This window comes from Rhincodon typus, chromosome 11, assembly GCF_021869965.1.
Source record: "Rhincodon typus isolate 14 chromosome 11, sRhiTyp1.1, whole genome shotgun sequence".
Classification (NCBI taxonomy): Eukaryota; Metazoa; Chordata; class Chondrichthyes; order Orectolobiformes; family Rhincodontidae; genus Rhincodon; species Rhincodon typus.
The window spans coordinates 64,797,992-64,815,126 of record NC_063342.1 but is presented as its reverse complement, the minus strand read 5'-3'; the positions used below and the strand labels follow the sequence as shown (position 1 = coordinate 64,815,126).

Here is a 17,135-nt window from a genome sequence, read left to right as displayed (position 1 = left end):
GATATTTTACCCCTTTAAAGGTGCTGTATAAGTGGAGGTTGTTGTAACTGTGCAGTTAACCATATGACGTTTTCGTCAGTGAATTCGTTGGCATTAATGTTTAGTTTGTTTGCCTGAACTTTTATCAGTCACCTCGTATAATTGGAAAAGAATGTTCTGGTCCTCTCATGACGAATTGTTGGTGTTTTGATTTTTGTTTTGCTGTGTTCTGGGCTACATGGCAGTTAGGTGATAACGTGACCTGCTGTATAAGGCATCAAAATTCTAAGGGACAGGCTAGATGGACCAGCTGTTTTTCTTGCCTGTCTGATATTTTTACCTGTTTGTACGTAAGAGAAAGGCAAACTGCTTTCTCAATATTTGGCCATCAGCAGTTTAACAGTTTCATGCCTCAGCTCAATTTATCCTTGGGGGCCAAAATGCATAAATGCCTTCCTGTTAGCTATGCTGCCCAAGATCCAGTTGGGACTATTTTCCGTTACAAATTCTGCGTACTTCTCTCATTAATCAGTGGATGAGTTGGTCTTTAAAGTCAAGAAGACGCATGAAAATCCCATCCATGTTCAGTACAGTACTCCAGTGATGGAGTGCTTGAGCTTATTTGGTCTCTTGTTCGCAAGTAATCCTGTATGTTGCACTGTGCAGTGATGTATAAACGTCTACATCAGTGTTTGTAGTTTGCAATTTGTGACGGAAAATGCAAGAGAACCTGCTAGCCCTGCCTAATCAGAACTGCAAATCACTTAAATCCAAATTATGTGCAATGCTGATACTGAGTGCTAGGAAAAGTATTGCGTGATAAATAAGTGTTCAATAAATGTGGCTTTTACGACATCACTACCATCCTGAGAATATTGGTGGAAGTGGGGGAACTGAACTGTGTCAGTGGCCTCCTTCTTTGCAAAAGAAGGCTTTCTGTCTACCTAAATACCAATTTCAAAATTATTTGTTCTGGCTTAATGAATTCCTTTCAGAACTTATTCCCTGTCTGCAAACTCTGAGACCTTTGTTCGTAAAGTGACCTGTGTCCATCTAACTATGCCTTTCTTTGCATTGTTCCCCTGACCCTCCCGGGCCCCCACTTCCCTACCTTGCCTAGTCCATTCCAGTTTCAACTAAACAACTTTCATTGATTTGGCTCATCATTTCCACAAGGTCCTTTTTAAATTTTCTACTGTGCTATCCCTTCACTCCCTCAAAGCCACTGCAAAACCATTCTATTTGATGTTCTTTTAATTCACTGCTCCTAATCCTTCTCCCTCTCTAGTTCTGGTGACTTTTGTCTCAGTTGCTTTAGAACATTTAGAGGTACCATGTAGGTGAATGATTTTAATCCTAAGTATCTCTTTATTTCTGTATACAATTCTGGTACCTGCAGTTTAAAAATAATTCATTTGTGCTATTATTTAACTTGCCACTTTTAGGTGAGGTTAACTATAGGAAAACTTTGAATTCTCAACGGAACACTTTATTGTAAACATTTTCATTATTTTCCATTTAAATTTTGTGCAGTCTTAAGCAGTTTGGGCTATTTAAACTTTTTAATTACCATTGAATCCAAATGATATTTATTCTCAACAGGTTATGTTCACTGAAGAAGATGTGAAGTTTTATCTTGCAGAATTGGCTCTTGCTTTAGATCACCTACATAGTCTGGGAATTATCTACAGAGATTTAAAGCCAGAAAAGTAAGTTGCTGAAATTTGCAACCCATACTAAGTTTTCATTGAGAGCTGAATGAAATATCCTGCAGGATGTAATCTGTTCCGTGTTTTATCCACGTCATAAATAATTGAAGTTGTTTTTATTGTGTTTACTTAAAATGTAGATTATCAGAATTGTTATTGAAGTTCAGTGTCAAAATATATTACAAGGAGCTAAATGTAATTACTTTCTTTCAGTATCTTGCTGGATGAACAGGGTCATATTAAACTAACAGGTGAGTAAGTTCAGTAATACGGATTCTGCCTATTTTGATTTTCAGCCTGCATTGCCTTTAATTAATCCTACATCCTCCCCTTTAAGAATGTTTTAACTACATTTCTTTCAAAAAGAATTCGGAGGAAAGATTATTTCTAAAAGTTCATTTTTTTAAAAAATCAAAGTATCTTTTCATGAGACAAGTTCTGCCTTCGCTTTGGAGGTGTCCTCCCACTGTGTTTTGTGGCACTAACACTGTGCTGAATAGGACAGATTTCAAACATCTAGCACCTGTAGAGCAAACATCTGTGAGATGGTACTTCATACCTGGCACCAGTTGCACTGGTATTTTGTGGTCCCTTCTAGCTGTGAACACAGACTGATTGAAGAAAGACTTGAAGTGAAGGCTGAATAAACCAACTGATGCAACAACAGATATTAGCCAGACTCAAAGGAGAATGTAGATGGGTGTCGTAAAAGTTTTGTTTTGAAGTCAAGCAATACAATCCACTCAAGTGTGAAAGTGTTAAATGTTCAATATTATGTTTTCTCACAATGTACTGACTTTAAATTAAAAGCTTGATTATAATTATTGCTCTAAATATTCATTTGCTATGATTAAACTAACTGAGCAATTTGTATATGACCCGAAATAACCAAATCCTTTCTTTGTGACTTCCTTTTCTAATTTCTAAACTTAGCCATATAATAAACCCCTCACCTTGAATTATATGTTGTTGAGATTTTGGCCTTTTGTACATTACACACCCATCTATTGGCATTCAAATTTAGCTGTGGCAGATTACGTGTTCTCCAATACCATCACCAAAGCCCTCCATCTCCCTCTCCTAATGCACCTTCCCCCTTTAAAATTCTTCTTTGACCAAACTTCTTGTGATATCTGTAAATAGTGTTGGCTTCTGTAATGTGCAGTGAACTTTTTTCTACATTACAAAGCACTAAAGAAATTAAAGATATACAAGTTTCAATAATGTGTTATGTTGCTGGCTAATAATAGGGGAATTATACAACAGCTTGTTATAGAACTTTTAATATAGTAAAATCTTTTAATGCACACCACAAGAATATTATGAACAAAATTTGCTGCAGAGACCCATAAATATGCAAAGGTGGGTTGATAAAGCTTGTGTTTTAGGTAATGTATTAAGACAGGTCACCAAAAGCTAGCTCCTTTATTGTACGCACATATCCTGAGCCATCTACTACCATCCTTTGCACTTTCTCCCTCCAAATATTTCTCTTTTTAAAATTTTACTGGTCCTAATAGTTGAGTGCATTTTAGCACCATTAGAGAGTCAACTTAAACCACTGCTGCCTAACTCCTCACTGCCTCGGATAAAAGCACAATACTACTGATGATGGAAATCTGAAATCTTTTTTAAAAAAAAAAAGATGCTGGAGGAACTGCAGATCTGGCAACATCTATGGAGAGAGAAATAATTATCATTTCAAGTCTGATATGACTTCTGCTGAAGAAGAATATCAGCCTCAATGTTACCTCTGTTTTTATCTCCAAATTCTGTCAGACCTACTGAGTTATTCCAGCACTTTTGTTTTTATTCCCTTACTTTCGCTGTTCTGTCTCGGTGACTACTCGGTCGTCTTTAAATTAAGCTTCCACTTTTCTGTATTCAAATCTACAGTGCTGCACCGGATCACATTGTAAAATTGAATTCTAGAGTGTCTGGTCTGCTGCTTGGTTGTGTACATTTTAAAATAACATTTCCCCAGTGACACACTCATCTGAATCTGATTGATCTACTCGTTTTTACAACTACAGCTGCAATTTAACTCTTGGCTAGTAACTTACTTTCCTGAAACAAAGTATGTTTTGCTCTTGCCTCAGAATTTTATTGCAATTTCCAACTTCCATCATCCTTTTACGCTGCCCCACAAACTACTCTGGATCTTCATTTCTATGGAAATACCTTCAGTGCCTCCTCCCAATATTCTAGTCATCATCTGCATGTCTCTGAATTTGAACACGTTTATTGATGCTCCAGGCTAATATCACTCTACCTACTTCAACTTTACTATGTGACGTATCTGAACTGTCTCCTCTTCCCTGCTTACCGCCACAATGTATGAATTCTAATAACCAGGCTCTCCTGTTTTGTTTACCCTTGGGTCGATTTGCTTACGCATTTTGGCTGCTATTAGAGACTGATATCCATCGCTTGACTTTCCACACTGTTCTCCCCTCTTTGTTTTTATCTCTTACACTATTCTCTTCATCCCTTCTTTCATCTTTATCCCTTTGAGGATTTCTTCATCCCTGGCTTGACACCTCCTTGGAGAGCCTCCAGCTTCCTTGATGTGTCTTGGCATCCTCAAAGGCTCATCGAAGCACTTGTCGCAGCCTCCTTGGAAGCAGAAATTCCAACTGTTTGATGGTATTCTTGCATGCTTGTTGAGTACTTACCTTGTCAGTCTACTTCTCATCAAAATCTCTCCTAGTGCTGACCCTTTGGGTTCTGCCACTGGATCAGCTGCCACCGCACCTCTATGTAACTTTCTGCAGAATATTTGCTCACTTGTGAACGTATTGTAGATGATCGCAACCATGAGCTTATTGTAGATGATTGCAAGACTGTGCTGGCCTTAACAGAAATTTAGCTGAGGGAGGTGATACCTTACCCAAATTGATTTTTTTTGTTTTTGGCATCAAAAGTCATAAATTAATTGTATAAACATAGTCTGATGTAGATAATTGAAATAACACATTCTGAAGTGCTTTATTTTATAATTAGATTTTGGGTTGAGCAAAGAGTCTATTGATCACGAGAAGAAAGCCTATTCGTTCTGTGGTACTGTGGAGTATATGGCACCTGAGGTAGTTAATAGAAGAGGCCATACTCAGAGTGCTGACTGGTGGTCTTTTGGTGTTCTCATGGTAAGCTTTTTTAAACTCATTCACGTAGAGAATGTGTTCTTGTAAATTATTCACTCAGTTTTCTCTCAGCCTCATTTCATTGTGATTTTGTTTAAGGACCTAATTTGCAATTAAAGCAGTTCTTAAAATTAAGCTCTTTTTTGGAAAACAATCCAATTAATTCCCCCTCTATTCAAAAATTTGTTTATCTCACATTCTCTTTAAATTTCCTTTTCTGGTTATTTGGCTTGAGTATAGCCTTGACATTTACCTTTCTGCGCTGCTAGAATTTTAAACTCATGTGTTTTATAGCTAAGTGCTCTTAGGATGACTCTCCCCTTAGTCTCAATATTTGGAACTGAAATTATAACACTTGTTGCCTGGACTGTTGGGGTGATGTTATCAAAAGGTGATCGATTTGTGAGTGAGCAAAACTGTGACTGAGATCGTTGTGGGGAAGTAAGTAATCATTCATTTTGGACCCAAGAAAGATGTCAGAAATTCTAAGTTAGAAACTAGAGCAGCAAGATGGTGGGTCGATGTAACGAAATAATTAAACGAGCAATTACGTACAACTTTAAGAAAAAGACCAATGGAATCTTAACTCTAATCTCAGGGACTGAGGTGCAAAGGAATTGAGTTAATCTACATTAATGTAAAGCATTGATTTGACTAAATCTTAGGGCACATCTCTGAATTGTAATACTGGGGCTCGAGGGTTGAATTATGAGAAGATGATGCACAAACTTAGGCTTGTAATTCTTTGTATCAAAGATTAAGGGGTGAACTATTTGACTTGTTACAAAAGATTAAATATATTTAGAGAAAAACTGTTTTCTTTGGAGAGTAGCCAGAACAAGGGGGCATAACCTTAATATTGAACCTAGACTTTCCAGGCTGATGTAATGAAGCCTATCAAACAAAGGATAGTGGAAATCGGAAATGACCTTTTTAATCCCTCAACAGCTTATTGACTTATCGACTGAATTTTGTAGGTGAGGTATTTTTGTTGATGGTATTAAGGGATATTGAATCAAGGCAGATTTAAGGAGTTGAGTTACAAAACAACAATGATTAAAATCTAAAAGTAAAGCAGCCTTGAGAGGCTGATTGGCTAACTTAAATTCATATGCTTAAGTAGAATGAACATTCCAATGGGCATATTTAAGTAGGAGTAAGGATAAATTAAAAGCAAGCATCCATAGCCTATTTACTCTACCTTCATGGGGAGCTGAGGCCCATGGTTTGCATGTCCTGCGGTATGTGGGGAATCCTAGACCATCCTGATAGTCTGAATGACAGTCTGTGCAGGAAGTGCCTCCAGCTGGAGCAATTCAAGCTGCAGGTCTTGGAGTGTTCACGGGGGGATTGCAGTACATTCACAAGGATGAAAGAGTTTGTGAATAGCACGTTTCAGGATGCATCGTGAGTGCATCGTGGCCTTGGAAAACAGCGAAAATAACTGTTCCCCTAGAGACCGATCATGGCACTGTGGGTAGTGCAGCTGTTCTGTCAGAGGGAGGAGTGAGAGGAAGGAAAGGGGAAGCAGTGTGGAAGGGCATTCATGGCAGGAGATTCGTGAACGAGATATGTGCTCTGGGGCCATAGATGTGCTTCCAGGATGATATCTTGCCTCCCGAATGTCATGGAACAGTTGCAGGGCATTCTGAAGGGAGAGGGTAAACAGCTAGAAGTTGTGGTTTATGTTTGGACCAGTAAATAGGAAGAAAGAGGAAGTGAGATCGGTATATGTTGGACAGGTTACATCTGAGCAGGGACCAGCATCTTTGCAGGAAATTTGGTAGTGTTGTTTCAGTAAATATAAACAAGATTGGGACAGGAATGGAATCCTGAGCAGTTGAGATAGTATTTTAATTTCCAATGCTATCAAGCGAGTGTTGAACGTGGAGAAAATTGACTTAAGAGGATGAGTTTAGCAAGGCTAAGTGGAATATATTTTAATATAAGAAGCCTGAAGAATAAGCTCAATGATCTTGAGGGCACAGAGGCACATGGGAGTATGATATCACAGCTGTGGCTGAGATATAGCTCAAAGATGGGCAGGATTGGTAGCTCAAGATTCCGATTTATAGGGCATCCAGCCAAAACAGACGGAGACAGAAGAGGAAGTATTATAAAATTATTAAAATTTAATTGTAGCAATAAGGAGGGATGATATCTTGAAGGATCAAATGACATTATATAGATGGAAGTATAAAACCACAAAAACGGGCAAATGCACTGATGTGTGTATATACTATTGACCCCAAACAGTCCGGGAGGAATGGAAGATCAAACATGCTAATCAAATTTCATAAGTGTGAGAATAATAATGCAGCAAATATGGTATTTTACCTAAATATTAACTGGGATAGTTTGTATGTGCAGTAGGGAGGGAGCAAAATTTTAAAATCTGATCCAGGAGAACATTTTTAGCTAGTACATAGGTCACGGGGAAGGGGCAGTTCTGGACCAAATGTTCAGAATTGAGCCTGGGCAGTAGAAATGTATTAGCAGGAGAACATTTTGGAAGTAGTGATCATGACACGTAGTTACTGGAAAAGATAAGAGTGGGCTGGATAAAAAGCTCTAAACTGAGGGAAGGCTAATTTTATGAAGACAAGATACAATTTGGCCCGAGTGGACTGGAAGCAGCTGCTTGAAAATAAAACTCAGTACAACAGAAGATATTCAAGAAGGGAACAGTGAGAGTCTGGGATAAATACGTTCTTTTAAAGGTGGAACCAAGACTGGAGGACCCTGAATGTCAACGTTAAATGGTTAGGATTAAGAAAAAAAAGAACAAAAGCAAAATTGCTGGAAAAGCTCAGCAGGTCTGGCAGCATCTATGAAGGAAAAAGTAGTTAACGTTTCGGGTCCGGTGACCCTTCCGCCTTGTTTTTGTTCCTGATTTACAGCATCCACAGTTCTTTCGGTTTTTATTAAGGAAAAAAGAGTTCACAGCAGATAGTAAGGCCTTAATATGGCAGAGTGCATGAAATGTAAAAAGTGCAGGAGGGAAATTAGAGGAAATTAGGAAAGCTATGGGAGTGATAGGAAAGCATCAGGTCAAACAAATGAAAATGCAAATAGGTTTTTGAAGTATGTATAAGGACAAGAAAATGATGAGTGAAGAAGTATGACCATTCAGGGACCATAAGGTAATGTGTTTGTGCATCTAGAAGATTTGGGCATAGTCCTTAACAAATTGTAACATACCATAAGAAATTAACAGAGACACAGATGAGGTGCTCACTGCTTTAGCAGCCTTAAGAGGATAAAACTGCAGGTCTGATTGGGATGTATCCTAGGCCATTGAGGAAGACAAGGGAGGAGATATCGGGGGGCCCTGGTAGTAATTTTCAAATCACTGCTGGCCACAGGTTGCAAGTCAGAGGACTGGAGGATTGCTGACATTATCCCATTATTAAGAAAGGGAGGAAGGGATACACCACAACATTACAAGCCCCGTCCATCTAACCTCCGGTGGATAAGTTATTAGAACAAATTTGGAGGATAATCAACATGGATTTTTTTCACAGAAGGTAGTATATAACTAGTTGGATCAAAGTCTTTGAGGTGGGGTAGCCTCAGGAGTGTTAATGAGGTTGGATGCATTTGATGTGGTCTGCATGGACATTTGCAAGGCTTTTGATAAGGTCCCTCATTGCAGATTGATCAACAAGAAAGCAAGAGTCCATGGGCAATATGATGTTGGATCCAAAATTGGTTCAGGTTGCATGCAGTAAGTTGTGATGGAGGGACGTTTCTCTGACTGGATGTCTGTTTCCACTGGGGTTCTTTTGGGCTTGGTGCTAGCGCTCTTGCTGTTTCTAATGTACGTTTAATGATATGGAATTTAACGTAGAGGTTATGATCAAGTAGTTGGTGGATGTCATGAAAATTAGGATGGTAAACAGTGAGGAGAGACGTAAAATTGATGATCAACAGACAGATGGGCAGAGTAGTGGCAAATGGAATTCAATCTGGAAAAGTGATGTACTGTACTTGGGGAAGGCTAACAAGGCAAAGGATTACACCGTAAATGGTAAAACCCTGAAAAGTACTCCACATCAGTGGAACCTTTGCGTACGCATCCACAGCCCTTAAGGTAATAGGGCAAGTAGATAAGGTCATTTAAGATGACCTTAGGCCTTTATTAGTTGAGGCATAGGATACAAGAGCAATGAAGGTTATGCTAAAACTATGAAAAAGTGAGTAAGCCACAACTGGAGTGCTGTGTGTAATTCAGGTCACCATGTTATAGAAAGTGATTGCACTAGAGAGGGTATAGAGGAGATATACCAGGAATGTGCCTGAGCTGGAGGGATGAACTAAGGTAAGATTTGATAGGCTGAGGTTGTTTTCCTTGGAGCAGTGAATGATGACAGGGGGATCTGATTGGAATGTACAAAATTTTGAGGGGCATAGATGGGTGAATAGGTAGGTACTTCGTTCATTCGTAGAGGGATAAATAACCTAGGCAAAGGTTTAAGGTTACAGGTAGAAGACTAAGAGGAGTGTTGAAGATAATTTTTACCCAGAGGGTGGTTGGAGTCTTGACCACACTGCCTGAAAGCATGGTTGCATCTGAAGCTTTTGAAGGATTTGCACATAGACATTCAATTGCATTGCCATAGCCTCCAGGGTTGTGAGCCAAAAACTGGAAATTGGGTAAGTGTAGTCAGAGCTTTGTTGCACAATGTTGCGCAATTCCCCTCTCACCATCAACTTATGCCCTCTAGTTTTGGACACCCCCACCCCAGGAAAAAGATCTTGTATTTAACTTATCCATGCCTCTCAAGCTTTTATAAACTTCTATATGGTCACCCTATAGCCTCTTCTCTCGGCAAAATAGCTCCAGCCTATTCAACCTCTCCATACAGCTCAAACTCTCCAATCCTGGCAACATCCTTGTAGATCTTTTCTGACCCCTTTCAAGTTTCACAACATTCTTCCTATAGAAAGGAGACCAGAATTACACGCAGTATTCCAAAATAGCCTGACCAATGTCATGCAGAGCCGAAACATGACTTCCCAACTCCTATACTCAATGCACTGACCAATAATGGCAAGCACACCAAAAGCTGCCTTCAACTTAAGAACCTGCAACTCTACTTTCAAGGAACTATGAGCCTGCACTCCAAGATATCTCTGTTCAGTAACATTTCCCAGGACCTGTCCTGATATGCCTTTCCAAAATGCAGCACCTCACATTTATCTAAATTAAACTCCATCTGCCACTGCTTGGTCCATTGGCCCATCTGATCAAGATCCTGTTGTACCCTGAGGTAACCTCCTTTGCTGTATGCTACACCTCCAATTTTGTCGTCTGTAAACTTATTAACCATACTTCCTGTATAAAGGACGAAAAGCGGTGGACCCAGCACTGATCCTCGTGGTACACTGGTCACAGGCCTCCAGTCTGAAAAGCAACCCTCCACCACCACCCTTTGTCTTCTACCTTTTGATCCAGTTCTGAATCTAAATGGCTAGTTCTCCCTGTATTCCATGTAATCTAACTTTGCTAACCAGTCTACCAAGAGGAATCTTGTCAAATACCTTACTGAATTCCTTATAGATCATGTCCACTGCTCAGCCCTTATCAATCCTCTTCATACTTCTTCAAAAAACTCAATCAAGTTAGTGAGATGCAAGTTCCCATGCGCAATGCCATGTTGACTTTCCCTAATCAGTCCTTGCCTTTCCAAATACAAGTAAATCCTGTCCCTCAGGATTCTCTCCAACAACTCGCCCACTACCAATGTCAGGCTTACTAGTCTGTAGTTCCCTGGCTTTTCCTTACCGCCTTTCTTAAATAGTTGGCACCGTGTTAGCCAACCTCCTGTCTTCCTGCAATTGTATACAAATATCTCAACAAGGGGCCCAGCAATCGCTTCCCTAGTTTCCCGTGGAGTTCTCGGGTTTACCTGATCAGGTCGCAGGGATTTATCCACCTTTGTGTGTTCTAAGATGTCCAGCACCACCACCTTTCTAATATAGACATTTTTCAAGATGTCGCTATTTATTTCCCTATGTTCTCCATAGTAAACACTGATGCAAAATACTCTTTTTTTTTCAAGTATCTTCCCCACCTCCTGTGGTTCCACACATTGGCGACTTTGTTAATCTTTAAGGCACCCTATTCTCTCCCCAGTTACCCTTTTGCCCTTAGTGTATTTGTAGAATCCCTTTGGATTCTCCTTAACCCTATTTGGCAAAGCTATCTCATTATCCCCTTTTTTGCCCTCCTGATTTTCCTCTTAAGCATACTCTTACTGTCTTTATACTCTTCTAGGGTTTCACTCGATCCCTGCTGTCTATACCTGGCATATGTTTCCTTACTCTTGACCAAAACCTCAATTTCTCTGGTCATCCAGCGTTCCGTACACCTACCAGCCTTGCCCATTACCCGAACAGGAACATACTGTCTCTAGACTCTCACTATCTTATTTTGAAGACTTACCATTCTCCAGCTGTCACTTTGCCTGCAAACGTTTGCCCAGGTTATTTGTTTTGATTGTAAGAATGGAAAAGCATGTTTTAATCGATGTGACATTGTATATGTTCAAAAAGACTTGGTTGTAATACAAAATTAGTATGCATTTACAGCATGCACTGGGAAAGTAACACATTGACTTTTTATTGCAAAAGTATGTAGAGTACAAGAATGAAACGTCTTGCTACAAATGTACAAGGTTTGTGATCTCACCTCTGTCTGCCAGTCTGGTTTCCATATTTAAGGAAGGGCTTGCTGCCATTAGAGGCAGTAGAGTGAAGAAACATTAGATGGGTCTCTGGGATGTGAAGGTTTTCTGGGTGGCTGAGTAAATTGGGTCATTACACTCTGGAGCTCAAGACTAAGGATGAAAATGAAAACTTTCTTCATTCAGCGGGTTATGAATAGTTGCAATTTGCTACCCCAGATGGATGCATCATAACTGAGTATATTTAATGCCAAGATGTTTATCTAGGGGAATCCAGGGAAACAGTGGGAAAATGGAATGAAGCTCGAGTTCAGCCATATTTCAAACAATGCTGCATTTCCAAAAATATACTTTTTTTTTAAAGATCATATGTGTCACACTTATTTCTAATTCCTTCAGTTTGTTTGCCAATGGTATTTGAGTAACATTTTGACTGTGTACATTTTTGGTTTCTAGTTTGAGATGCTTACAGGTACGTTGCCCTTTCAAGGGAAGGATAGAAAGGAAACAATGACGATGATCCTGAAGTAAGTAGCAAAATATTCAGTGTATTTTATTTCAGTGAATGTTGTATTTTTTAATGCTAATAATTTTATTCAAAACATTTTATTCTGAAAGTTTTTTTTGTTTGTATTTATTCTTGCAGAGCAAAATTGGGAATGCCACAATTTTTAAGTCCTGACTCCCAAAGTCTATTACGCATGCTTTTCAAACGCAACCCTGGAAACAGGCTAGGTATTTCTGCTTTTACTTTGTCAAATTATCACTTTGTTCAGCTAGTCTAAGGTGATATCTTGATTTTACATTTTTCAATGCACCTATTTCTCTCAAACGGTTTAAAGCCATACAGTTTGAGGTCACAAGGTGGATTGTGCAAATCAAGACTGCATAAGAGAACATGGGTCTTGTAGAATTATATACCACAAAAGGAGACAGTTTGTCCATGATGATTGACTTATTCTCACTCTTCTTCATTGTGCTGCAGAATTGTGCTTTTCAAAAAGAAATCCAGTTCCCTTTTGAAAGTTGATAATGAAATATGCTTTTGATGCCCTTTCAGGCAGTGCGTTCCAAATCGTAACTCTATGCGAATTGTAATGTTCTCTCCCAGACTTTTTGCTATTTACCTTAAACCTGTGTTCCCTGGTTACCCATTCTCCTGGCAGTGGAGACAATTTCTCCTTATTGACACTGTCAAAATGTTCCACCTGAAAAGATGGTAGAAACGAAATACACAAATAGTTTTTGTGATTGAAGAATTTGCAGGATTATTGACATGAGGCATGTGGTACCAAACATAGCTCCTAGTTCAAAGAATTAATGCTGGAGTGATGAGCCGTATGGCCTCATTCTGTGCTGTACGTTTCCATAAATCTATATTCTGTGGTGCATAAGCATTAGGAATAAAGATTTTGTGTTCAAGCAACAAGCCTGATTTAAATCCAGCTATAATTTCAAACATAGCTCTCTGCTGAATTCTTGCATACTGTTCATTTGTTTTGCGAATACTCATGGTAGCGAGCAAGAATAGCATTTGTGATTTCCTTGATCGGTGGTACGACAAGTGATGGCACCATTAAGGAAGAATGAAAAATTATTGAAATTGAAATTTGCCTTTTCTTTCTAATTATTTTTTTCAAATGAAAGTTTTCCATTGTACTCATGAAAGATTGGAGCCCAAAAGTGATGGGATGAGAGGTTACGAGTAAACCGTAGACTTTTATTGCTTTGCTAGGAGCTGGTCCAGATGGCGTTGAAGAAATTAAGAGACATTCTTTCTTTTCCACCATTGATTGGAATGTGAGTATTGTTTTTAATGTAATTATTTTTTAAACCGCATTTTAGGCAGAACTTTAAATCATGAATGTTCTTGTTTTCTATTTTGATGCCACTTACTTTGTGCATAACTGTATTTTTCCAAATAAATATATCTAGGTGCATGTATGGAACTGTTGAGGTTTTCTGATACTCAAAGCTATTTGTATTTCCTTTAGCATATTATCTAACAGAACACTTTGGAAAGGGATTTTTTCAAACTCTAAATATTAATCCAATTTTGGAATTTTTGTTTTGGTTAATTCTTTGAAAAATTACTCGTTACACAGTTCATATTCACATATATACATATATTTACTGCTTATTTCAGAAATTGTGCAGAAGAGAGATTCTGCCACCTTTCAAACCTGCAATTGGTAGACCAGAGGATACTTTCTATTTTGATCCAGAGTTTACAGCAAAAACACCAAAAGGTAACTATTAGTGAAAACTTGTAAATCTTGAGTATATAATCGAGAGCGATATTTGGCTGTCAGTTCCACTTGCACTTCAAAGCAACAGTGCATCACACTCAATGCAACATGACTGCATGACAAAACCTGCTGTTACTTTGTCTCGTTGCTGTTTGTTTTAAATTTGCATGTGATTGAGGTAGGGGTGGAGAAGGAGAGTTCAGGGGTGTAATTCAGTCCGTGATAAGTAACCAACTGAAGATCCACATCTCTTTGAAGTTCCATTTGATTAGTGATATAAATAGCTGCAGCATGTGAAATGTGTTCTGCATGCAATTTTAGTACCATTTGTGTGAAAATGATCCTAATGAAATCTATTGTTTTATTGTTTAGATTCCCCTGGTATTCCACCCAGTGCCAATGCTCATCAGCTCTTCCGTGGATTCAGCTTTGTGGCTGTTGCCTCTGAGGAAGAGCCCCAGCCTATGCAAACAGCTGTACATCCAATTGTACAGGTGAAAAAAAACCTCCATACATGTTTGTTTAATAATTTACACCACTGATTCATTTAAAGCTGATACCCTAATTCTTTTTTAGACGTGTATTATCACACTTAATTTTTGATGAATATTAGTAAATGAGACCATAAATGCATTTCAGCCCTTGTTGCTCCACATTGGGTTGTTTGGGAGTTACTTTGTGATGTTATAATTTATTGGTTACACATTATTATTGGGTTCTCTGAATCAATTGTATAAATGCAGTATCAAAAAACAGGCCAGTCACACAATAGCCATCACATTTTGATATACAGCTACAAGACACAAGCAGCATATCTAACTAGGTGACTGAAAATTAATTCTTGTTTCATTAGCCAGCACCTTTTTATTTGGCCTTTATAAAATTTCCATTTGTCATTGAAAAATTATTTCTGTGCTTCAGCAAAATGCAGATCCTCTGAAGCCATCAGAAAAGTATCAGCCAGAGAGATACCTTGTGAGCTTTAATAACAAACCTCAAGGTTAATCAGAGAACATCTAGCCAATCTAAATTTACTCTCTGCTTTCTGTTCACTTACCCAAAGATTTATAATAGCACATTAAATGATCAAAATAGAATCTGCCAATGGATCAATTCTTTGACCTTCAAGGATGATGATGAGGGCACAGGGTTCAGCATGGAAGGCAAGAAGTCTGTAAATTGGTTTTCAATTTGCCTTTCATGGCTCAATTTTATAAAAACAAACTAGACATTAAGCATTGAAAGGCATTAAACTTCACTTAAGTTTATCTGTGCTGTACCTCACTAAAATATCTAGCATTGAAAGCCAAAAAATGTAATGCTAATTTTCTAAAACCAGAGGAGCTACTTTTGTTAGTACAATAAGGATACATTTTGCAATTACCAGGTCACATCCAATCAAGCTATTCAGACCTTTGAGCCTGCTCTAGTATTGATAAGATCATAGCTAATCTGACTGTGACCTCCTATCCTAGACTTTCCTGTCCATTTCCTTAATATGACTTCCTTCTCAAACAATATTTTTATCTAACTCTGCCTTAACTTACAATGACCCTGCTACCACTGCTGGCTGGGAAGAGAATTCCAGACTTTATGACCCTTGGAGAAAAATAAATCCCCACCTCTGCCTAAAATGGGAGATCCTTATCTTTAAACTATCTCCTTGTTCTACTCCCTCCCATAAGTGGAAATGCCCCCTGAGGATCTTGGCCTTTCCATAAGATCACCTCTTAGTCTTGTAAACTCCAATGGATATGAGCCCTGTTCAGCCTTGTTCATAAAGTAATCCCATCATTCCAGGAATTTTCAAATGAACCTTTCCAGTGCTGTTTCAAATGCAAATTTATCCTTTCATAAATAAGACTACTAAAACTGTACGTGGTACTCCAGATGTAATCTCACCAGTTCCTTGTCCAACTCTAGCAAAACTTCCCAACTTATATTCTGCAATGAATTCTGCAATTCATGCAATAAATGAGTACAATTCACCTGCTGCTCCCATATACTAACTTGAGATTCATTTACCAGGGCTGTATTGCATTGTTGTTTCATCCAATCAAAGTGAGAGAAGTGCTTTATACAATTATTTAATTTTGAGTATTTGCACCAGTATCTTGAGGCTATGATTTGTCATTTGCCCAATTCCATTATAAATTTGATTTAGGTTTTAAGTATTGACCAAGTTCTTATTTATTCTGCTGTGCAAGTTACTTGTAAAGGTACATTTTCAGTGTTTTCAAAATGTGCTTTATGGCTGTGCTACAAACTTTTGAGTGCTACTTACTTGTCCATGGGTAGTTTGCATTTAAAATATTACTAAACTTTAACGTTGTGAATGATCCGTTTATTTCAATTTGCCATACATTTCAGATTGCAATGTGGTCACAAGGGTATCCCTTGGAGGGAACATTTCTCTCCTCCCACTGGCCATTTACCCTCTCTGCACAGATCCCAATCCACTTTGCAATGGCCCCAGTCCACATTTTCCCTACCAGATAACCACATGCCAATATACCTCTCTACACTCACAGTAATCCATTCTACTAACACGTCAAATCTGTCTTTCCTGTAAGTTATCCCATTTACCCACTTATCTCATTGTTTATTTTTACCCTTGCCCTCTCATCCCATAATCTTGAATACTACCTTTACCTTCCTGGCACACATTCCTACTTTAAGGAGAGTAGATGAAATGAGAAGGGAATTGTGAAGATTTACTTGGCTTAAATGTCTGGGTTTAGATGATAAACTATTCTTAAAATCCGTTTTACTAAACAATAAAATGAATCTTTCTCAATCTATTGTCTCTTTCATTATCCATTAATCTTGGCAGTTTCAAATAACCTGCAGTTTACAGACTGATGTATGTGGCTCTTCTACTAAAAAGGCTTTTATTGGCCAATCTCTGCATGTGTTCTTCTTTTCTTTCACTCTTTCATACTGCTCATCCCTAATTGCCCTTGAGAAAAGTGGTGGTAAGTCATCTACGTGGACTTTGCAGTCCATGTGGTGTAGGTGCACCCACGCTGTTTGGAAGTGAATTGTGTGTGAACTTGAGTTTTAAATTTGTCTACCAAAACAAACTTTGGGTGCTCATTGAAATAGACTAGAAAGATTTCATCATAGGCTTTGATATTTATCTTGATGGGCTATGCTGATTAAGATTTGTGAATTTTAATTGCTGTGATACTTCTGGGCAGTTCAACTTCAGATCGAGTCTTGGGGTTAGTGAGCGCTCCTGAGTCTTGCTTAAATCTAGTGATGGCAACTAGATGCTCCACAAGAACAAAAAAAATACAGTACAGGAACAGGCCCTTTTGCCTTTCCATATTAAAACTGTCTTCACTTCTTATTCATATATTCGTC

General features: G+C 38.5%; 1 protein-coding gene across 9 annotated transcripts in view; it reads left to right on the top strand.

Moving 5' to 3' along the window:
- LOC109931386 (ribosomal protein S6 kinase alpha-3) overlaps positions 1-17,135 on the top strand; it is a 98,276-nt gene that overhangs the window by 59,455 nt on the left and 21,686 nt on the right. For all 9 annotated transcript variants that reach the window (XM_048602512.1, XM_020530784.2, XM_048602511.1 and 6 more), the window contains 8 exons: positions 1,582-1,688; positions 1,902-1,939; positions 4,692-4,834; positions 11,977-12,047; positions 12,167-12,255; positions 13,256-13,320; positions 13,667-13,769; positions 14,142-14,263. In XM_048602512.1, coding sequence (XP_048458469.1) covers positions 1,582-1,688; positions 1,902-1,939; positions 4,692-4,834; positions 11,977-12,047; positions 12,167-12,255; positions 13,256-13,320; positions 13,667-13,769; positions 14,142-14,263 — 738 coding nt within the window. The remainder of the gene's footprint in view (positions 1-1,581; positions 1,689-1,901; positions 1,940-4,691; positions 4,835-11,976; positions 12,048-12,166; positions 12,256-13,255; positions 13,321-13,666; positions 13,770-14,141; positions 14,264-17,135) is intronic.